The following is a 25,107-nucleotide window of genomic DNA, read 5'->3' as shown; positions in this document are numbered from 1 at the left end:
TGTTACAGACTTCGTAAAGTTTCAAAGATTGAAGAGGGCTTATGGGACATATGGGGAGGGGGGAACCGGGAAAGAGGAAAGCTTTTGGAATATAAACAAAGAATATAGAAAAATAAAAAATAATAAAAAATTAAAAAAAGAAAAGTTACTTTAAAATACCAGGGACCCCATGGGCAGTGGTTAGTATTTAACATACAAGTTAATTTCAATCAGGTTTTAATTTCTTCACTCCTGTTTTTAAAAATGATATTTGAAAAAATGGTTTTCTTTTTTATTAGATATTTTCTTTATTTACATTTCAAATGCTATCCCCTTTTTCTGGTATCCCCTCCAAAAATCCCCTAATCAACCCTTCCTCCCCCTGCTCACCAACCCACCCACTCCCACTTCCCTCTCCTGGCATTCCCCTACACTGGGCATTGAGCCTTCTCAGGACCAAGGGCCTCTCCTCCCTTTGATTTTAAGCAAACTACAACATAATCCAAGACAGTATTATTACTATTTACATTTTGTGACCTATGACCTGAAATTTATGTGTATGGTTAAAATATTATATTGAGAGAGAGAGAGAGAGAGAGAGAGAGAGAGAGAGAGAGAGAGAGAGAAGAGAGCGCTGATGCTTGATGGAGCTAGAATTTAAGCTGGAGTTTCTAACTTGAAACATGAGATAGGAAAGGTCAACATCCTGTGATTTCTAGAAAACAAATCAAGATTTCAAAATCTTCTGTCTTGTACTTCTGATGTTTCTTCAGAGGAATTAAAAGGTCAAAGAATGTGGACACCTAAGGTAGTAAATTGAAGTTAGAGAAAAGTTGATATACAATGAGTAAGTACCCAACATGAAGACTTGAAAAGCTTCTAAGGAAATACACAGTAGATCTCGCTCACTTCTCCAGCCATAAGTTGAACTAGCTTTCTCTAGGGATCCTGGCCCTATTGCTCGACTCTTGGGAAAATTGAACACGAATTGATATTTTATGTCTCAACTTCTTTAGAGGCTGACTCTTTGGAAGAGCCTGGCCTTTTCTGGCCCAGGACCAGAGTTATCACAAAGATTGCCCCAAAGTCTTTATTTTATGGAAGAATTAAAGTGGAGAACAGTGTAGAAAGTAAAGGGATAATCAATACAATTTAGAAATAAAAGAAAAGGGATCACAAAAGCATAGAGTTAGATAAGTTTTCATTTATCTAGAGCAGCTTGGCACATGTTAACTACTTTGGAATAGCAATTTCTTGTCTCCATTTGAAAATTCACATCCACATTCAAAATGTTGGAAGAAAAGAAGCACTGTAGTCAACATAAGTATTTCATCAAAGATGGATTCTTATTTTAGCACCTCACCTTTTAGAAAATAATCACAAAGCAAAACCCAACAGAGTACTTAGTTTTCTATGGGACTCTTCTAAAATCTCAATGAAAGTCAATCTGACTAAAAATAAAACATTTGACTCAACTAACATTATCTTCCATTTTCAGATGTCTTTAGAAAATGTGATTTTTGTTTTAATACTCGACTAAACTATGATGTATTCTAAAGGTTGAATGAAAAAGAACAAGATCCAGGATGAGACTCATTTGTGAAAATCTCATTCCTCCTTATAGCCCTTCAATAGTGGTACCATACTAGACAGAAAGAACAAACAACTATAAAAAGAAAGTTATTTAATCAAGTCTACTTTGGTAGTAAATAATAGATAAAGAGCTTAAAAACAATCTACTTTGTGTTTCTACTACCAAGTATATTTCACTGCCTTTTAACTTATAATTGACAAGATATTAGCCAGGTATAGTTTCTCCAGTTACCATAGTAACAGCAATGGTTATGGAAAAGATAATGAGACTGTATAGGAAAGTAAGCGGAGTACACACCAGTAATGAGCTTGGGTGCATGCTAACCTAGATGTCTACCTGCTTTTACTCCATGTAATTACTGCAGCTCTGATTGCTGTTCTCTTCACTCAAATGCATCCCCTGCATCTCTATCGTCTGGACTCTGCATGTCTTCCTTTGTGTATGCCCAATCCCTCTTAGATATTTACCTCACATCATTTGTTCTGGCAACATCTTTCAGTTTTCTGTATCAGTTGCCAAAACAAGCAATGAACATCTGGAAATCATTCTCCATCACTTTCACCAGAAAAATGCATTTGCTTTAAAATGTAGTTCCCATATAGATCCCCTGAGATTCCACAGTACCATTGAGTAACAACTTTCCAATATTCTCTGGCTATGAGAAGTTGCTATTCACTACACTCTCTGGCACTTTCTATGAAATTAATAATAACATTTTATAAGTGAATTTTAATTATAGTCAAGTCATATTTTAAAAGAAAAACTAAGGCAAATGATGAAGGGAACAAAACAGTTCGGACACACACACACACACACACACACACCACAGACCTTCAATCTTCCTTAAGGAAGAACTACATCCAAATACTATTCTTTATACTCTTTAATATTAATAGATAAATGTCATTATCATTAACTGCAAATTGCAATAAGAATACAAGTGTAGCAGTAACAATATACTCTCAAGACCTAGTCTCCATTAAGACAGCCAGAAGAACCTATAGTTTAAAGGCATCCTGCTTATTGTCTAGGGCAGCTGAGAACTCCCACTTGACCTGCTTCTACTGACACCCTGTGCAGTTTCTGGAGCTGAACATGGCCATGAAAATGACTAGAGAGTTATCTTTGGGGCTCCCCAAGTGGCAGGCCCCCTTCACAGAAGAAAATTTCCAGTTTTCTTCTCTAATTCTACCAAAAAGGATATAGAATTGTACCTCAGCTCTCTCTCTCTAATCAATGGCCTCTAAAACCATCAAAAACAACTATTATTTTTAGAAAAGAACAATTGTACATAACTGTGAGTTTCATGAACATCTACTTTTGTGTATGTATTTACCAGAGAAAACAATTTTATTAAACAAAACATGCTTGGTCAGTAAGTGCTTGGTTAATGAAAGAATGAGGAGTTACCACTATGTATAACAAAATAGCAATCATACTACTAGAATACTCTGAGGATATGCTTTGTCACATGTCTCTCTTTAAAAAAAAATAATTTCTTTAACTTTATTTTATGTATATTGGTATGATGTTATCAGATCCCTTGAAACTGGAGTTAAAGACTGTTGTAACATGACATGTGGGTCCTGGAAATTAAGTCCTGGTCCTTTGGAAGAGCAGTCAGTGCTCTTAACCCCTGAGCCATCTCTCTGGGCTTGTCACCTGTCTCTTTTATCTATTTTATAACTCCACATTTTTCTTCTGTACCTTGAATGCCTTTTCTGCTTTTCTCATGCCTGATGCCTCCTTCATGCTGTCCTCTTAAGTAGATAGTAGATACACCCTATGTAAAACTGTGCCACATTCAAAACAACACTGACCAAGATCATTTTTTGTCATTATTGTAATGATGGGAATGTTCTACTGTCTATACTAGCATAGGACTCTCTAGTTATGCTATAATTGAGGTTGTAGTTAATTTAAATAAAATTTAAATGGCATCATCCTGTCAGTAGATTATATTAGACATCGTGATTCCAGACACACAATTTTTAATCCTTTATGATAATTGTTAAGTGAAAACATTCTTTAAAATTAATATACATGTACATTTTCTTTATTTACTATTTAAATGTCTATAATTATCTCTGATGGTTGAAACAATAATAATAGGCTAAACAAATTAGCTTGTAGAGTCAGAAATTCCAAATAGGTATCACTTGCAAATCAAGAAGCCGTCATTACTTCAGAAAGGATGAGGAAACCATTCTTTGTCTTGAATTTTCCAGCATCTAGAAGCTTCAAATATATTCTCTGATTGATGGTTCCTCCCTATTGTGAAGGCCTACAAGTCAGGCAGTTCCACCTCGAATGGCCATCCTCTGATTACTTCCATTTTGATATCATTACATTACATTCCTGTCACTATTGTAAATATTTTCTACTCACTGAATGATGTGAAGCCTATAAATGTATTACTTACATTTAGATGTTTAGAAGTCTAAAATGGACTTCACCAGACTAACCTCAAAGTGTCGACAGGCCTGCCTCTCAGGAGACTCTAGAATATACTACTTGTCTTTGTCTTTTCCAGTTTCATAGAAGCAGCTTGAATTACTCCACTTACTGCCAAAAGTCAGAGAACTAACACCTTCAAATGTCACTCTAGCTCTGAGGTTTGCTTTTCTTTCCTGTCTTCCTCAGGATGGCATCTCTTCTGCCTCCTTTTTCATCAGGATGCCTAGCCAGTTAATGCAGGCTAAGCTAGAGGCCAGCGGTTGGCCAACTTGACTTCATCAACTAACTTTAGCCTCCTTTTCTACAGGAGGCAATATAAACATGGGTTAGAGATATTAGAGAGATTAGCTCAATGACCAAAGGATTGGAATAATCCCCAGGTTCACAGAGAGACTCTGCCTCGATCGCATCTAAATTCATGTCTATCTACTATAAGCGATAATAGATATCCAATGAATATTACCATTAGGACATAAATTCTTCTCTAGTACAGAATTCAGGTCTGTATGGTCATGGACTGCCTCACTACTGTATGCTAAGAGACATGGTTGTGTCTGCCACATACATTCAATAAATGAGTATTTACTAAATAAATTAATCTTCAAATTCTTTTTTTCCTAGGTATACTGGTGCATACCAGCAATCCACTCAGGAAGTGGAAGCTTAAATCTTTGGTAATATGACTTCATTTCTAACTATCTGAGTTTTGCCCATTACAATGGACAGAATGCATGCTATGTTGAAAAAAGTAGCTAGCCTAAAAAAATTTAAACTATTTTCTACATACTTTTTTCCTAAATGATGTTTCTGGTATATATGATACACCAAATAAAATCCATACTAAAATTATACTATATTAAATTATTTTCTTTCTTTTTCTTCTTTACTATTGTTCATGTAGCAAGTGTTACAATCACTTGCTTTTTAAGGTGGTATCTTATATATTTCTGCTAAAATCAGCCTAAAAGCCAGCAAACCTCAGAAATATTTTCTTTCTCTTGCCTTTCTGGGCTTGAGTTTCAGGCATATGCATGTATGTGGCTTTCACATGGGTACTGCTGTCTGGCCTTGTGACTGATGGAACAGAAATGACCTTAGCCACTGAGCCATCCTTTTAAACCCCAAGATATTTTGTTATTGGTACATGCTTTAATGTTCTTAAAAGATACATATTTTTTCCAAAAGGAGAATTTAAAGATGGGTTCCTGATCCCAGGATTTGGGAAACCATAATAATAAGAGGATTTTGAGGTTGAGTGAAACAAGGCCCAGATTCACAGAGAAACTCTGTCTCAGAAGAAAAAAACATAGCCAGAGAGTGATAAAGTTATCCTGACACTCCCCCATCCTCTCAGACATACACATGCACATATATATACATATATATGTAAATTAGCCTGTAAAATGCATCCACAAGTTTAAAGCAAAAGCCCAATTATATAGAAAAAAAATCTAAAATATTCACTAAAAGACTTTTAAAGAACATTTAAATAAAATACATAAAAAATATAAGAATACATTTAATATTATGTCTTCAGTAATAATCAAATAAGTGTGACCCTGCTATCTGTTTAAAGAAGTGTTAGCTGGATGGACTGAACAGAGTCTACTAAATGGAATTCTAATTTAAACTGTTGTCTACCTCAAAGTATCTGTCATACATACCAATAAAAAAGAGGCCGGAATGGAATGTGCTTTGGATGAAAACTAAAAATGTGTGCTAATTTCAGGGGAGTTAAATACTTTGTGGTACTCCTATTTGAAGTAATCTTTGCCAAGTGTTTGTTCAAGATGTCCCATTTCCTTTGCCATGTCCTAATTTGAAGACATAATTTTTAGCATCAATGAAATCACTAGAATTACAAACTAGTTAGAATATGGCATATTCATACATTATACTTTCTGACGTAAATAGAAAGTGGTAGGCATTTAATTTTTTAAACATTTCTATTCTCTACCTTTATTTCTCTTTCTCTTCATAGGCAATAAGTTCATGTTGTACATACTATTGCATCTCCATAACCTAGAATAATATCCAAACATACTAAATATCTAATAAATATTTGCTGAATTTTAATTGCAAATGTTATAAACAGTGGCTCATAATGATTTGATGCAGTCCTAGGATTCATCACAGTAATGCCTGAAGTAAGAGAAATGACTGATTCTATATTAATGAATTATTTGTGGGAAATTATACTATATCTATGAAAGTAGGAAGTATTATCGTGTATAGATTACATAGTTCTGAGCATGATTTCATTAACTCCTAATTAAATCATAGTCTTTTGTTTTACATATTATCTTAATATCAGTTTAAAAATACTGATGCAAAGATACAGTGCAAAACCCAATAGCTTATACTCATCATTTCATTAATACCTAAGAGGTTCTTCTGTTGGAAAAAGTAGCATGCAAATAAAAGAAACTACTTGAGTTGAAATTCAGTCAAATAAAATGTAATGGCTATTACACTAAGTTAATTCAGAAACCAATCTATTGGAATATATCAAAACATAATAAATCTTTAATTTGGTCCTCAGCTTTGTCGGCCTTATTTTCTGCTTAGGATGTCTGAGAGTGAAAATTCCAGCAGAACTTGGGAACATGAATGTTCCCAGAATTCATTCATTGTTCATGAATACAGAAATGAGAGAGAAAAACACAGAAATGAAAAAAGGGCAAAACAAAAATATGGTCTAAAGTGTTCTGGTCTCAGGAAATAACAATGCAATGAATCAGAGCTAAATATTCAGACTGAACATTTTCACAGCTTCCAATTAAGATTATTTTGAAGAATAAGAAATTAAGAATAATGGGAGCAAATATGGCAATTCCATGGCCCCACAGCCAGTTAAAATTGGCTTCCTTCCTTCCTTCCTTCTCTCACATCCTCCTTTTTCTCTCTTCTTCATCCCGTTTCACTCTCTACCTTCTCTTTTTAGTTCTGAATGGATTTTGCTGCCACATTATGGATAAGTTCTTTAGTATGTATTATTTGCTATGGAAAAATAGCAGCTATAACTCATAGCTACATTCTCATAAAAATAACCAGAAACCTGATCAAAACATTAAATACCATTTTAAAGGACATAAATACATTATCCACAGAAAATATGCATCATATTTCTAATGATCAAACTATGTACAGGATATACTCTGCTGTATTATACCATTGGTGTGACCTCTGTGAAGAAAATTTACATTAATATCCTGTCATTGTAGGCTCTCATAGTTTAACAATATTATACCACATGTATTGAAGGAAGCTTCTGAGGCCAAGACAATTCTAGTCACTTCCACAAAGTCACCAAGTGAACCCAGGACAGAGCTGCAATTAGAATGCAGAATTCCTGGGTCCTGGTCCAGTTTTAAGTTAGAAGCTTCTCATTAAAATTATTTCAACAATTTATTCATGAAAGAAAGTTATAGCATGTTTAGTTGAAGCTCTCATCTCGTTAACCACATGTTTCTCTCTGTACAAGCAGAGTCTTAAAATACACCAGAAGACAGACAGGCCTGAGAAATGATGGAGCCTTTATATAAACACTCAGCTGACTGCTGGTGCTTTTTGTCAGCTTCGTGCTCCAAGTCACTTTCAACTCACAGTAAAAGAAATGCTAATCTCCAAACAGGACTTCAGAGCTAATTGGTTTTGAGACAATCTTTCTGATGAGGCAAGTATAAAGAAGAGGTAATAGTTAAAGTGCATTTCAGCTTTTATCATAAAGCTACATTTTGTTCACACACACAGAGAGAGGTGGGGGGGATAGAGTCTGGATATAAAATAGAAAAAAGTATCATGAAACAGTACATTTTCTTGTCTTTCGACTCCCTTATCTCAACTGCAGATTTGAATTAATTGCTTGCACTCTCAGAGCTCCCTTCTTTACTTAATGCTCTCCAAAACCCTCTCCTTGATTTTCCCACACTGCTGACAGCATAGAAGCAAAGATTTTGTTAAAATGTATATTAAGATGTTGAAATTCCTTAGGAAGAAAAGACAAATCAAAACTATTTAATCACCTAGAGCTGGAAAAGAAAGGCACTGCAGGCACATCATAAAGAAAAGAGGTATGGAGATTCCTTTGGAATTCATTGCAGGATTTGTTGATTAGGAAGCAAATCCCAATTCCATTGTCCAGTAACCTGAGGCATGTCTGATATAGTAACCTTAGGGCTATAACCAGAAGAACTTTGAATTTTCAGTTTTTAGTAAAATAGAATTGAGGTGGTTGTAATGTTCTGATTGGGAATCTTCTGTGGGCAAGTATAGGACATCTATGACAACTGAAGTTCATCTTCTAGAGGTGAACTCCAGAGTCCAGTCATGAGAATAAATTTTGGCTTTTTGATTTTTGTTCGCTGATGTGTTTGTTTTTGTTTTTACCACAGACACTTTGTCAGCACATTCTAATGGCCAGAGAATATTGGGGAAAATGTCCCAAAGACAAATTGCCATATAAAAAGGTCACATTACACAAAAAAAATTACTCTGTACACTAGAACAAAAACTAGGAGAGCATGTGGAATGTAATAGTTCCTGAAGAGAAGAATATAAGTAAATACCGCCACAGGCAATTCTGATAGGAGGTTACGCTATAATAGAGAATCTCAAATTTGATGTAAAATTTTAAAAGGTTAAGAAGATGGCACCCAAACTTGGGATCAGTTGTACACATTCCTTTAATCCTAGCTCTTGGGAAGCAGAAGCAAGTAACTCTCTGTGAGTTTGAGGGCTGCCTGGTCTACACAGTGAATTCTAGGACAGCCAGGGTTATATAGAGAGTCCATCCAAAAAACAAAACAAACCAAAAAAAAAAAAAAACAAACAAAATCAGCAAAGAAGAAATTGGCATCCACAGAAAGCTGCAGCATAAGAGACTACAGAGGCAAATGTGATTATGATATCAAAATTCTGAAAGCTTTTGATTCAGAGGAAATTAACAACATGATAGGAAAAAATAATTTTTTTTAAAATTAAGAATTGAACCTGCTCTTCTTTCTAAGCACAATGGTTCTCAACCTGTGGCTTGTGACCAAGAGGATTGAACAACTTTTTCACAGGGGTTGTGTAAGACCATTGAAAAACACAGATATTTACATTATAAATCATAACAGCAACAAAATTACAGTTATAATGTAGCAATAAAAATAATGTTATGATTAGGGGTGGTCACTAAAACATGAGGAATTATAATAAAGGGCCACAGCAATAGCAAAGTTGAGAACCACTGCTCTTGCACAATCCACCAAAGGAACAGATATATGATAGGTACATGAGGCAGCCCAAGAGAACTGCATATTTACCAAATGTATGACCCATGTTAACTGCAAGAAAATATTGAATGCTGTACTAATCTTATTTCATTTTGTCATCCTCCATTTATCTGAACACATCTGTTGATATTCAACAGTGAAACTTGAGTGTCTTCATTGATTCATCTTAAATGAATTCTATTTCAATGTGCCTTGATTTTATATAAAAGAGTTGAAATGATTCTAATCATTTCCTTCTTTAATAAACTTCACATTCTAAGTATAATGAAATCATCCTGAGCTACAAGATTTTGAAAGCCGGAGGCTGTGGATGACTGTGGAAATCTCTCTTTCAGACATGACAGGATGCTGTACTCAGGGACTCACAGTTTCCTACACAATGGAGCCAGTCAACATTCTAGCATGGAAGAAGGAGGGGCCTAGGAGCCCATGTCAAAGGAGCTAATGGCAGTTAATGGCTGCTGTGGAACAAAAGCCAGTTTTTTTTAGAGTTGGGGATGACTACACATTTATACATATATTGAAACAAACTTTAGACTCCCTGAGCTAAACTCTTTAGAATGGAAAGAGCATTCATTTAGAGGGGGAGTATGGAGCAAGTAAGTGAAGGAAAGACTGAGATGGGTATGACTGAAATGTATGCATGTATAGCATTGTCAACGACTAAATAAAATCGAATATTGAAAAAAATAAGAAAAAATTAAGGCATATGAAAATATTTTTAGAAGTACCTAAAAAGATGTCCTACAATGACAATGTGTCATTTTCAGCTTGATTCAAAGCTAGACACATCTGGAAAGAGGGGATAATAATTAGGGACATGCCCCATAAGGGTACCTTTGGTCAAGTCTGTGCATTTTCTTGACTGATGAGGAAAAGCCTATAATATGGTGGGTGATACCATCCCTGGGAAGTGGTCCTGGGTTGTATAAGGAAGCAAACTGAACAAACTATCAGGAACCTATCAGGAAAGCCAGTGACCAGTGTTCCTTTGTTCCTTTGCTTCCATCAGCAATGGACTGGGAACTATAAACCAAATAAAACATTTCCTCCTAAGTTGTACTTTATGATAGTATCTTAACAGAGCAATAGAAACATAACTAAGACAAGAGTGTTGGGACTTCATAAAAGCTCATTGGTAGAATTTTCCATTGTTCCTTTTTCATTGACCTCATATATTTTTCCTTTTTCTACTTTTTGTTTGTTTGTTTTTGTTGTTGTTTGTTTGTTTCTTCAGTACAAATTCTTTCAAAGGAAGATTACTACATTTGAATATTTTAAATTTCCTTGAAATAGCTATTCTAGGCTTTTCTGATCATATTCCAGAGAGATTTTGTGTCTTTAGTGTCTCTAACCAAGACCAGAAAACATTTTTTCTTATGATAGTCAATCAGTCTCACCACCCATCAAGTATATGATCATAAATGTCAGCTAAAACTTTTAGTATTTGCAGGAAAAATATAATTCTCTGAATATAATTGAAACTTGTCACTTATTCCAGATAAAACCCTGGAAAATTGAGAAAGAAGGGGCTTTACAAATACTTTAAAATTAATATGAATAAATTTGATAGAATCTTTCACTGCAGGAGCAAATCAACTTATAACAGGCAATGAAAGTAAGGAAAATATTAAATCCTAAAACTTCAGTATATTTGCTCTGCATTTAAAGTATATTTGTTTAGATTTTTATAATAAGATATTTTATAGCTGAAGTCCAGAGAACCATGTGAGACATCACAGATTGAATTAAAGAATTTTGTTGTAACAAGTCATTGAGTGAAATTCCATTTGCATCTCTCCTCCTGAATTAATCTCATGTTTCCTTTACATTTGTAAAACCAAGATGCAAGAAACGTACTGCAATATCAGAAGAGAGCCAAATCATCCAGCAGTCAGAGTTTTTGTTGTTGTTGTTGTTTTGTTTTGTTTTGTTCTGTTTTCAATTGTTTTTTTTTTTTTTTGGAGGGCTGGATTTTTGGGGGTGGGTACATGTTAAGTCAACCACAGTAATCCCCTGGTGGTGAAGGGATTGAAGTACATTGGCAGCCTTTGGAGAAAGAAGAGATGCTGAAGTTTGGAAAGATGCTCAGCTCACTGCTGTATGCTGGTAGTTCTGGAGCTGCCTTATAAATCCCCATGTCTCTAAGCTGCTCCTCTCCTTCCAAATGTAAACACTGAGCAAGGCAGAGTGGAAAGTCAGCTTTCATTTCAATAAAGGCTTTTATGACTCACATATTTTCAGAAAAGCAACTCTGCAGTAGACAGTTGGTACAGGCTCAAAGTGCCACTGGGACATGGGTGGAGCCTGCTTGGCTGGAAGGAGAATGCAAAACAGGAGGACTCAGTCTCCTGGCACAAGTTCACTGAGCAGCCTCCTGAGCAAGAGGCTTTTCTTTACTTGATTGTCTCAGAACTAAAAAGGTGACAAATAAAGATGGGAACCATAAGTAATTTTTAAGCCTAAATTCATCTACAAATAGGCTAAGAGAGCTTATTGACAATATTTGCATTAATGATATTATTTTTAGATAGAACTTGTACCTTTAGTTTTATACTTGATTTTCATCTCTTGGAGAGAAGAATACTGTTCATTTATTCTGTATCAACAAATATTTGCCATTAATAGGAAGTAACCTATAATCAGGTGACATATATACCTGTTAGTCATCCTATTAATTATTTAGAGTGAATTATATTACTGTAATTTTATGTATAAAGAAACCAAGAATCAAGAATGTTAAATTTCCCAAGACTCTGCATATATAATTTGAAAATCATGACTCCAAATACAGTTTACTCACAACTGAATAAATAGTAATAGTATTTTTCAGATCTTTACAAAAATATTCAATTAATATATATGCAAAAAATAACAGTCATCTACCTGTTGGCTCTATAGAAAAGTGTCAACCATGTTGCAGAAAGTTCCCAAAAAGATGGAGAGTAGCGGAAAGAAAGTAGGACATTCTTAGAAAGACTGAGTACAAAACAATTCAAAGGTTTTTTTTTTTTAATTGTTGCTTCCATATATATATTTATTAGATATTTTCTTTATTTACACTTCAAATGTTATCCCCTTTCCTGGTTTCCCCTCCCAAAAAACCCCTATTCCACTCCCTCCCAACGCACTCCTGCTTCCCTGTCCTGGCATTCCCCTATACTGGGAAATCGAGCCCCTCCTCCCTTTGATGTCCAACAAGGATATAAGGGGAAAAGACGTGAAATGAATCCATGGTATGGTATGGCCTCTCATTCTTAAAAGGCAGTTAATTAACATCAACATACTTGACCACTCAGAGAACATTTAGTGATATGAAAGAGATTAATCACTATAGACTAATCAATTAAAACATTGTGTTGGCAGGAGAAAGGATGCCACATAGTATTAAGCATCAATACAAATAATCATAGCTGTTTACATAGAGGAAATGAGATCATTAGCTTTCAAAGTTGGGGAATAATTCCAACATTCTTTCATTTAAAAAAAGAATAGTAGTAATCAATGGTTTATATCAATCATTGAATAGTAGGCAAGTCAGAATAAGTTGGCAAATTGGAAGATTGTGAGATAAACAAAAAAGTAGAAGACTGGAATCATCTGTAGCTGGACTTTGGCTACTTTGTGGGTTCTTTTTTCTTCTACTCTTCTCTACTGTTTTCTACCTTTACAGCCCCCTAAGAGAAAAAGGGATAGAGGAGAAAAGGAACAAGATTATTGTTAGTCTACTTCCTACTGATTAGGGGCATTGAGCTCCTTAGTACAAGTCTAATCTTGGCTGCCAGTATATCTAATCTCTGCACTACTAAACATGTAGCAAACAACAGCACCTAATAACAACCAACAACAGCAAACTACCATCCAACAGCCTCCCCCACATTTATATACCCTCTGAAAATCCCCAGCATTCCAAATGTCACACAATTGCAGAAACAATCTGCATCTGGAAAAATCATGTCCCAGATAGAGCACAAGGCAAATCATAGTTAGCTGCTATCTGAAGTGACCCGATATATCCATGCCTGGGATTAAATCAAAAACATATTCCCATATATTCACATGTTTTTCAAAGAAAGAAAATCTTCAAATTTTTCACTATAATCAACTAAAACTCTGATTGCTCTCTGAAGAGTAATGGTTTGGAAAGAGAAAAAATGAGTGTGTATGTATTTGTGTGTGTGTGTGTGTGTGTGTGTGTGTGTGTGTGTGTGTATGTGTGTGTGTGTGTATGCATGCACATGTATGATATGTGTATGCGCACATGGGTGTGCGATGTTTGTACGGCATATACAGGCATGTGTGTTGTGTGTGTGTGTGTGTGTGTGTGTATGTGTGTGTGTACATGTGTACATGCTTAAACTGGGGATGAAAACTACAAGTGACTTTTTATGGTGAGGTAAAAAATGACAAGCAATGTGACTAATGTTGTAGAAGCTGGTCACATTATAAATGTGTGCAAGCTAACAAACATTACCATTTCCTGAAACTAAGAATTCCCATGGAAGAATTAGAAGGTAAAAAACAGACATACATTTAGTGTTGAATTGTACTGGCAAAAAAGGGTATATATTTATGTGCTGATAGAACAGCCACAAGAGAGAGAAGAAGAAGAATTTAGCTGACATTGCAGTAACCCAGGGATAAGTGATGAGGACATGAACTTAGGAACTTATAATAATGGTGAATAAGAAGCACACATGAGAAATATTTAGCAAATAAAATGGCAAAATTAGTGACTGGTGGAAATTTACTAACAGAAAGACACAATGATGTTGCTATTAACAGACAGAAATACCATGCAGAAAAATGCCCAATTCTTGTAAGGTAGTTTATAGAGGAATTTTAATCCATGAACATGGCTGTTCTGGAAAGGGATCATATCCAAAGACCTTATAAGTCTATATTATTCTGCTGGAATTCAGACATGCCCTGGATTACAGTGTGATCTGTCTGGAATACAGATATGCCCTTAGTACCACCTTTAATCCCAAACAATGAAGATATAGTCATAAAAGGAAGCAGACATGTTTGAAAGTGATACCTAATTGAGGGCCAGACAAAGTGATGAATTAGAGAACAATTTGACATAATGAGTCAAAGATAGGATATACAATGTAAGAGAGCAGCACAGAGAGACAGAAAGGAGGCAGGTTTACTGGAACAGTTTTATAGAGACGGGTTTTCAGGTGAAGATAGAACAAGCCAGAGAATGAGAAGGAGATTAGAAGAGATTGTCAGAATTAGTTTGAGGCCAAGCAGAGTAATTCAGTAGGAAGCCAAGAGAAGCCAGTTTAAATCAGTCAGCTTGGAGAGAAGTTCAGGCCAGAACTGAGTTGAATCTGCCAGAGAGAGTTCAGAAAGAGCTAGAAAGGGTGAGTTTATTTGGTAGTAATCCTCCAAGAGACCTATTATACTAGCTAACTGCACATTGAATGCACTGAACTCAAAATAGTTCTCAGTAGTTACACATATTCTCTAGAGTTCATGGGAAAGATCAGAAATAGCAGGAGAGTTATAAATTAACAATTAGACACAAAGTAAACTCTTGAAAGTATGGAAGCTTCCTGGATGACCTCAAAAGGCAATATCCTGACAGAACCAATAGGGAAGGAAAACCATGAGAGTGGGAAAACTATGAGAGATATGGGGAACCTATGAATGAACAAGAATAGAAAGTCAAGAAGGTGAAGAAAAATGATCAGAGAACTGCATTTTAATAAATTAGAGTGGTCAGTGGTATTAATATAGGAGAAAGGCCTTATTAACTGATGAGAAAAAGGCCATTGAGTTGGCATGTATGCTATTTCTCATACTGTAGTAGTTTAAATTGACTGGAGGGTCTACAATCAGAGTACAGTAATAAAAAATGATGAGACAGAAAACTTGAACACTGTTCCTTGAAGGAAGCTGAACTCAGAAATGAAGCACGAGTTCTGAGAGATGTTTAAACTTATTGATAGGCTAGGAAAAGGGAGCCAATAACAAGGAATAAAGAGCAAATAACAAGGAATAGTTGAAAAGGCTATGATTAATAAAAAGTTCCTTAAAATGAAAAAACGAGCAAAATACCGATGAACAAATCCATGGACTACTTCAAAAATTCAAAGATTTGGTTAAGGAAAAGAAATGATACTAGGGTGTGTGTTTGTCATGTCTGAAATACATGTTCATATCACATTCTATGTTTCAGTTAAGAGCTCCAAAATCAGACTGCAAGGCTTATTTCCTAGACAATGTCTTATTTCCTAGCATTCTTGATAACAATGGAAAGGACTTGCATAGTTGCAAGGCTGCAGCAACATCAGGAACACAGTTATCACACATGGTGAAGGGACCAACAAGAAGGTGCTGACTCTTAAAAAGAGACACGAATGACAGCAATGGCTACAACCAATTGCATGCTTGCTCCATCTAAAAACTGAAGCCAGTTCTGATTGAGAAAAACAAAAGACAACCGAAAGAAAACTGTGACACTCTCCTCTACTAGATCTTAGCTTTGAAAAAATAAACATTTCGGTTTCAACATTTTACCAAAATGTTGAAAGGATAAAGTTACATGAATGTTTTGTACTAATTTATTAATGTTATTGATATGATTTAATCCCTAGAAGGCAAGGCATAGTTAAGAAAGTATTGATTCACTGTATTTTTCCTCATTGAATAAATTTATAAGATGAATTCACATTAATTTCATGTGAAGCACAGTTTATTTATAAAAATTAGAACAAGATTAAAAATATCCATATAGTTGTATCTTAAAGACAAAGCTGGAAGGACTTCTTCCCATGTGGATGAGACATGGGAAGGACAGCTCTTCAGTCTTATATGATACTGACATAGAAAGACATTTAAAAATAAAAATCCTGTCAGTATCTTTCTGATTAATATTACTTTTAGTGCAATATGTTTAGTTATAAGAAATATCAGGTAATATGGACATGGTTCAGCTGGTAATGTCTTCAGTATGCAAACATAAGAGCTTGAATTATGATAAACAGTACATACATATAAAGTTGCATTGCAATGCTAAGATAAGAAAGTCAGACACAAGCCACATACTGGCCCCCATTCTAGACAAGAAGAGAACTATCCTGCCTTGATCACAAGGCTAAGGGGACTGGAGACTGGAGAGAGGGCTCAGAACTTGAAAGGCCTTGTCACTCTTGCAGAGGACCCAGGTTTGGTTCTCAGCATCCCTGTGGCAGCTCACACACCTGTAACGCCACTTCTAAATCTGACGGCCTGGCTTCTGAGAGCACCAGATACACACATAAAGGAAGGCAAACTACTCAGATATGCAAAATAAAATAAATGGATACTCTTTAAAAAATGAAAAATAAAATCAAAGGCCAAGAACTCATTTGGTAGATCCTATCTATCTGAGAGTGATGCCCTGAATCCACATCAAAGATGGAAGGAGAGAAATGACGGCACAAAATTGTTCTCTAACCATGATGTGTACATGTGACATAGACATACATTATGTGAACACATACACTAACATACTTGCATGTACACACACTAAGAATAAATTTTAAGGTGACTTTGAGAAGCAATTGAATAAGATAACCAATGTCAATTTATGGCCTCCACCAACGTGTGTAACCACACCCAAATACACACATGAACATGTACACACTTGTGGGAAGAAGTCCAAAAAAATTCAAATTTTCAGTAAATTGAAGGTATTTCATCTAATGTCTATGTCTGAAGAAATGAATCACAAAGAATAGTAAACAAAAGAATGTTAATCATTTCTAAGACAAATTTGGTTTTTAAAAACCTTGTAACATCTTCCCAAATTAATAACTATTATAATCTTTTCCCTCTATCATTACTGTTTCTCTCATATGTAAACATATACCTCTCAGCGTTGTGATCTCAGAATTGATAAACAATAGATTAAAATATCTCCATATCCAACCCTTACATAAGTTCCATAAGGCCAATGACACATGATTTATCCTTCAACATGGACTCCACGTAAAACCAGACACACTGAAACTAATAGAAAAGAAAATGGGGAAAACCCTTGAGGACATGGGCACAGGGGAAAAGTTCCTGAACAGAACACCAATAGCTTATGCTCTAAGATCAAGAATTGACAAATGGGACTTCATAAAATTACAAAGTTTCTGTAAGGCAAAGGACACTGTCAAAAGGGCAAAATGGCAACCAACAAACTGGGAAAAGATCTTCACCTACCCTACATCCGATAGAGGGCTAATATTCAATATATACTAGGAACTCAAAAAGTTAGACCCCAGGGAACCAAATAACCCTATTAAAAATGGGGTGCAGAGCTAAACAAAGAATTTTAACCTGAAGAAATTCGGATGGCTGAGAAGCACCTTAAGAAATGCTCATCATCATTAGTCATTAGGGAAATGCAAATCAAAACATCCCTAAGATTTCACCTCACACCAGTCAGAATGGCTAAGGTTAAAAACTCAGGAGACAACAGGTGTTGGGGAGGATGTGGAGAAAGAGGAACACTCCTCCACTGCTGGTGGGATTTCAAGAAGGTACAACCACTCTAGAAATCAGTCTGTAGATTCCTCAGAAAACTGAACGTGACACTACCGGAAGACCCTGCTATACTACTCCTGTGCATATACCCAGAGGATTGCCAAGCATGCAATAAGGACACATGCTCCACTATGTTCATAGCAGCCTTATTTATAATAGCCAGAAGCTGGAAAGAACCCAGATATCCCTCAATAGAGGAATGGATACAGAAAATGTGGTATATTTACACAATGGAATACTACTCAGCAATTAAAAACAATGAATTCATGAAATTTGTAGGCAAATGGTTGGAACTGGAAAATATCATCCTAAGTGAAGTAACCCAATCACAAAAGAATATACATGGAATGCAATCAATGATAAGTGGATATTAACTAGCCCAGAAGCTCTGAATACCCAAGACACAAGTAGCATATCAAATGACTCCCATGAAGAAGTAAAGAGAGGTCCCTGATCCTGGAAAGGCCTGATCCAGCATTGTAAGGGAGTACCAGGACAGAGAAAAAGGGGGGGAGGTGATTGGAGTATGGGTGTAGAGAAGGCTTATGGGACATATGGGGAGGGGGAAACTGGGAAAGGGGAAAGCATTTTGGAATGTAAACAAAGAATTTAGAAAAGAAAAAAAAAGATTATTTTATACTGTCACCTCAGATCAGCAGATTCTAGCCTTCTCCTCACACTTTCTCAACACAAAGTCTACTCCTTCTGTTTTATCTTACACCAGCTAAATGAATGTTTGGGATAATCACAGTAATCCACGCAGGCTTGAGGTGATAGTGTTAAGTGTGTGAAGAACAGGAAGAAGAGTGAGAGATGAACTCAAATTTGCCTGAATATACAGTTGAATTACATGTGTCCTCTGTATAGCAGATTTATTCACCTAACACCATGAGAAGATTTGGCTTAGGATTATTTTTCCTCAAGTGTCAAAATTATAGTAGTTTACTTTACAAACTTCAGTCTGCTGGATATGTAAAATGAGTCACTATGAAACCAAAGTCCTAGCATTCACATTTTAGTGCATAGAAAACATGTTATCTGCCTCAATATTAAAAGAGGGGTAGTCAAAAGCATAGTGTAGTGCTTCACCAGTGGGAAAAAGTTCACCTACAAAGGACTGATTCTCAAACCACATCAAAGTTTACTTATATTAATATAAGTATATTAAATATATTAATATAAATATATTAAATATATCCAATATATTTAAAGGGATAAAACCTGAAACAAGATCTGCAGGTGACCTTTTATAGAATCCCAAACCAAGGAAGCACATATTGCACTGGTCAATATATTGAATCCCCTAACCTCTCATAGAGTGGGGGAGAGAGAGAGAGAGAGAGAGAGAGAGAGAGAGAGAGAGAGAGAGAGAGAGAGTTTTCAGAGTGACGTTAAAATATGGTTTAATATATATTTCTGACATATTCTTGGCTTTGCATTCTGCTCAGAAATGAACAGTATCCAGTGGGCCATTCAAGCATTTTGTCTACTGAAGCAATTCTATTTTGTGTCTTTCATAGTTGAGCAGCTTACCATATGATCCACCTAAAATTCTATATTTTCCTACTAATTCTTGCATCTTTGTGTGACCATATGATTAAATTCCAGCCAAACATAAATAAGTTTAAATATTTTAAAGACATAAAAGATTCCATTTAAGAAATGCAGAATCACAGCTTTTTCATTCATTATCTAGATGCCTAAGAAATTGCATGTAGTAGTTGGAGCACCTAGCAGCCCTCAAGGACTGTGAATTCAAAGTCCATACACTAAGGGTAAAAGATGAAGAGAATTAAAGTTTGTGTCCCCAACTATTCTCAATATACCAGCTCTTCACTCTACTTGAGAGCCTCTTTTGAGTAAGTAAACAAAGTTCTTCTGTTATACTCTTCTTTGTTGAAACTGTGCTCTAATATGTGAAGCCCTCTAAAATAAAACCATTTCAATAGCAGTAAGTATAGAACAATCTATGAACATAAATATCTTAAGCTATGTATATTCACCCTCTGTATCTCTGTACCTCCTTTGAAATGACACTAAGTACTAAGTATCTAGTGCTGTTATCTAACTACTTCTGAGTGTCATAAATGATTCCTATTTAAATTTTTACAAGATAAATAACAAATATAGCATCATAAAAATGTAAGGCACCATAATATTAAAAATTCTATGTGTACTTTTTCCTCTTCCTAGTTAGTAACTGGCTTGAGACCAAATATCAGTTTAGGAGTGCAACATGGGTATTGACAATTTATAGTTCATGCATCAGATTTGGCACTTAGATCTAATTAATTTGGCTTATGAAATATTTTTTGAAAAATGATAATTTGGAAAGTTTAAAGTGGGCATGTATGTGTCTTCAACTTTTCTACAAGTCCCATCAAACTCTGCTAATACACAAAATTATTGTATCACTGCTTGTGTCACATGCCTGTCTTCTCAAATTCATCTGGAATAACAAAAATCCCAGGATAGCAAAAACTATTCTCCACAACAAAAGATATTCTGGGGTAATCACCATCCCTGACCTAAAGCTCTACTACAGAGTGATAGTGATAAAAACTGTTTGGTATTGGTATGCAGACAGGCAGGAAGATCAATGGAATAGAATTGAAGAAGACCAGGAAAAAACCCACCCATGTACAGTCACTTGATATTTGACAAAGGAGCTAAAAAAAAATCCAGTGGAAAAAAGACAGCATTTTTAACAAATGGTGCTGGATCAAGTGGAGGTCTGCATGCAGAAAAATGCAAATCAATCCATTCTTATCTCCTTGTACAAAGCTCAAGTCCAACTGGATAAAAGATTTACACATAAAATCAGACACTCTGAAACTTAAAGAGGAGAAAGTGGGGACAAACCTTGAACACATGGGCACAGGGGAAAAGTTTCTGAACAGAACACCAATGGTTTATGCTCTAAGAACAAGAATCAACAAATGGGACCTCATAAAACTGCAAAGCTTCCGTAAGACAAAGGATATAGTCAATAGGACAAAACGGCAACCAACAAATTAGGAAAAGATCTTTACTAACTCTTCTGAAAGCACTCGAGTTCACAGTATATGTCTCCTTCTAAACCTCTCTCCATTACTCATGTGATATTGAATAAAATGATTCATAACCAAAATCATTGCCTAAGATCAAGTATGCTTAGTGCTAACAACAAAAATGTACATAGCTCCCTAGATGTTACAGTTTGATTTAGAAATACATTTTTTTTTTACTGTAAATAGTCTAGCATTTTTTCTTTTACAAGAAACAAATGTGGGACATTCCAAAGCCTCCCTACACAATACACACCAGAGGGGGAGAGAGGTCTTGAAACAGTGTTTTTATCATCTTGGCTCGGATTCTTACTACATTATACTTTCAACTAAAGTTAGCCTAACTCATAAATTTCTTCATTTTAGTTACTAACAATCTTTTAAAATCCGAATCAATGGATAAACTTTAGTGAAAGGCCACTGTATTTTGTCCAGGAATGTCTACATGTTTACTTACTCTATCTTAGTATCCACATGTGTTCCCATCAGGCTGACCTGTGCTTGTTTCATTTTTCACAGTCAAAAAGAAAAGTGTATCCTATACTAACAGAAGGGAAGGGCTAAGCTGATACTTACATACTTACACACACTGCCATAGTTATGCAACACATATTAAATGCAATACAAAGGAAATACCACAATCCATGCTGCTTATAGCAATGATTTGAAAATTGTATAATCTTGACATGTAGGCCTTAGACTTTTCTTTAATATAGAACATTTTCCATACTGACTCTTCCTCAAGTTCAAAATTACATAGAATGACTATATTCTAACAGGGTAAATAAAGTATAAGAAGTGTCGACAGGGTATCAGAGCACACCCAGGCATGCATGGGAGATGTAAGTTAAGTGGGTGTGAATACACTAGATTACTGAGTCATCAATATTTTCCTTATTCAGATGCACAGGTTTCTGCTATGAATTTTCATTACATCTATTTGAATTAACATTTGTACTGTCTGAGAGAATTCACTTTCTTGGTAAAAATCTTTGGTTTGGGGTTTTAGTTTCTCTGCTATTTAATGACACTAAGAAAAAAGAAGTTGGTCCAAAGGCAGGGCTTTCTGAACCAAACCTCCTATTCTTAATGTATGAAAACAAATATTAGAGAACAGTAAACCCCTCATTTTTCAGTAAGATTTACAAAATAAATGCACCGACTTAGAAGAGAGTTTTAGCCCATGGCCTACCCTCTAAGACTTTTGAACATCTTACATATTTCATTTACACACATATTCAATTACTTTTGTACTTTATAAAAATAAAGTACATCATTTTAATATAAATTGAGAATAAAGTCTATATAGACAGTCTAGAACTTGTGTCTGGGCAGGGGAGGGGAGGGGCAGTCTCATTGATACTCACATGTTTTCCTTCTACCCTAATGCTGCTGTCTACTCTCTTCTTTCCTAACTTCTTTGTTCTCATGTTTGCAAACAACACAGACTTTTCATGACATTCAGAGGAATTGCAAGTTTTACCCTTCATAAATTCCCTCACTTCTTGAAGCATAGAAATTAATTGTAAATGTTTTAAGATTTTAGAAAAGTGCCCCCTCTATGGGACTACTGACAGACTTGAATTTTAGCTGCAGAACCTTACAGGATTTCTAGAACTTACAATTGTTAAACACAGTTTCTAAATACTTTTAGAGTAAAAAATTAGAAAGGCAGAGAACACAGTTATACAAATGGCTGGATATACACATGAGAAAAACAGTAACAAACATGATTAATGAATTACTGAGCTTTGAAAGCTTGAGTTTGGTGCTAACAGTGACTCAGATCTATGCTGGCTTCTTACAAAGACAGTGTCTATTTCTGATACTTCAACCTTCAAAAGTTAAGGTTAACATCAATAAAGCCCATTTTAATTTTTTTTTATTCTATCGCAGCCATTCCATTTTGCTTAACAATATGACCCAACACTAACATATGTAAATCACATAGAGGGAACAAAACAGTAACCAAGCAAGATATTCCTTAAGAGAAAGGAAAACAGAAGAAATGGGGAAGGGAAGAAGAAAGGAAGGAAGGAAGGAAGGAAGGATCTAAGGGAAAAGTCCTTCTCAATATTCTATTCCAAGTAAGTTACATATTAGGCATGCTGATTTCCTGCCTTCAGCCATCCACCCAGGAACCACACTGTCCCGATAATCAAGTCAGTAGGGTGGGAAAGCACAGAAGTTTAAGAAATCTGTTTTTTATCAGAGTCTGTCACGGAGAAATAAACTTGACTCCCTCTCTGTAAGCAAACACGATTTTAAGATCAGAGATAAAAACTATAGGAGGGGAGGATAAGGCTTTGGGAAGAAAGGAAAGAAGAGCAAAGACAAAGGAAATTCCGAACTATAAGAGTTGCCGCAGAGGTTTTTCTAAACAAAGACTTTCTTGAAGCTGGTGAAGTTCACACAGGAAAGACTCCACCCTGCCCAGCTTCTGCAGCAGCGGCTTTCCCGGCTTGGAAAGCGCCAGCCCACAGGACAAACCTCTAAAAGTGCCTCGGGGGCTCCGTTTTAAGCACTCTTCTTTTCTTTTAAACGTGCCACTCTTACATTCAGGCAAAAAGACTGATCGGATCCTGGCTCTTACAGGAGGTCAGAAGCCCACTTTTTGCCAGGGCACGCACAAAAGCTCCGGATTTGCAGATGTGCCTAGTCTCCAGGGCCAAGCTACAAATCCTACAGCCCCCTTCTCAAACTTCAAACCAGAGTCTTCTCTTCAAGCTCTTCCTGAAGCTTAACTTTCCATCTAGTTCCCAAACCAAGCCATAAACACAGTAAGCAAAGCAAAAAGCAAACTCACCATTCTCTTGTTCCTGGGCTTTTATTGAGACGCAGTACCCTAATAAAACAGAAAGAATGAGGAAAGGTCTTGCTCCCACCCAGTTTGCCATCATGTCTAAATATGAGACATGTGGGTCCTCCTGGGATCAAAGAGTAGATACTGAGGTCACTGTAGCACCATGAATTTCTCTGGGGGCTCTTTTTCAGCACCAGTCCCCAGGCTGCCTCAGTCTGTTTCAGCACCAGCTCCTGCACAGTCTGCGGAAACTTTTTTCAAGCGGTTCAGCTTTAAATAGGAAGAATGCTGCCTCCACTTCTTTTCCTGCCCCTTTCAGCTTGTTCAGGCTCATAACCATCCAGTGTCTGCCAAGCAACCGTCTGATTGATGGTAAACAACCAAATCAGAGCGCGCGCCTCTGCGACTTGAGTTTTCAGTACTTCTTGTAGATTTTAAGCACAGAGGCAGCTTCTCAAGAGAGACAAACTTTTATTTCTCCTTCTGTTTGAGTGTGTGTGTGTGTGTGTGTGTGTTTCTTTTTCCTTTTTTTAAAGAAAGCCTATTTGGAGGAGTGTGATCCTCCCTCTCTAACCCTTTCCCCAGACACACACCCACTGACTTTTCCAGAGACACCAAAAAGCTTTAGGGAGGATTATAGCCTTTTAGTGGATTTTTTTTCTTTTGAATTTAAATAATTCAGAATTCTCTTTGCTACTTAAGCCTTTAAAAATGTCACTTTTTTAACCCTTTCTTTTGACAACAGAGAAAGGATTCTTGTCCCAATTTTCATTCTTCTCCCTTTCCCATGCTCTGAGAGGATTCCAGAAGAAAAGAGGCAGAATACGGCCAATACAAAAATGAACTTGAGATGCTTTGCATTGAGCTATTTCTACAGCTCTTTAGGGGGCATATCTATACATTCTCCTTGTCACAGAACATTTTATTGTCTCAAAAAAAATAAGTTCACTAAGCTTATGGGCTGAGGAAAATGCACTGATTTAGGTCTCAGAAAGGGTAGGTTCCAACATCAGATCTGCCATTCACCAATTTTGTGAATTTATACATAGTCCTTCTTTTTTTTTTTTTGTTTGTTTGTTTGTTTGTTTGTTTGTTACGGAAAAGGGGCTTTGGCCTGACCAGTGTGCAGGATCTGGTGACACTAAACTGAGTAATGTGTTATTAGCTAGATTCCAAATTGCAAAGAGCTACATAAAAGTAGACAGTCCTGCTATTAACCCCATACCAGCTTTCCAGGGAACACAGCAGTCCCAGCTGTGCATTTCTGTGAAGAGCAAGTCATTAACTTTGTGCCCTACTCAGACTTGACAAGATTTAAACGTCCTCAGCATTTTTGAAACAGTCTAATACATTTGATATTGTGAGTTCTCGAGGCTTAGGATTAAGTCCCACACAACATGTATGACTCAACTGTTCATA

The 25,107-nt window shown here is 36.0% G+C and overlaps 1 protein-coding gene across 1 annotated transcript in view; it reads right to left on the bottom strand.

The window, feature by feature from the left end:
- Col5a2 (collagen type V alpha 2 chain) overlaps positions 1 to 24,121 on the bottom strand; it is a 137,458-nt gene extending 113,337 nt beyond the window's left edge. The window contains exon 1 of the mRNA XM_052192725.1: positions 23,692 to 24,121. Coding sequence (XP_052048685.1) covers positions 23,692 to 23,785 — 94 coding nt within the window. The 5' untranslated portion in view covers positions 23,786 to 24,121. The remainder of the gene's footprint in view (positions 1 to 23,691) is intronic.
- Positions 24,122 to 25,107: the final 986 nt, after the last annotated feature.

This window comes from Apodemus sylvaticus, chromosome 9 (genome assembly GCF_947179515.1).
Source record: "Apodemus sylvaticus chromosome 9, mApoSyl1.1, whole genome shotgun sequence".
Classification (NCBI taxonomy): domain Eukaryota; kingdom Metazoa; phylum Chordata; class Mammalia; order Rodentia; family Muridae; genus Apodemus; species Apodemus sylvaticus.
This window is presented reverse-complemented; position numbering and strand designations above follow the sequence as displayed.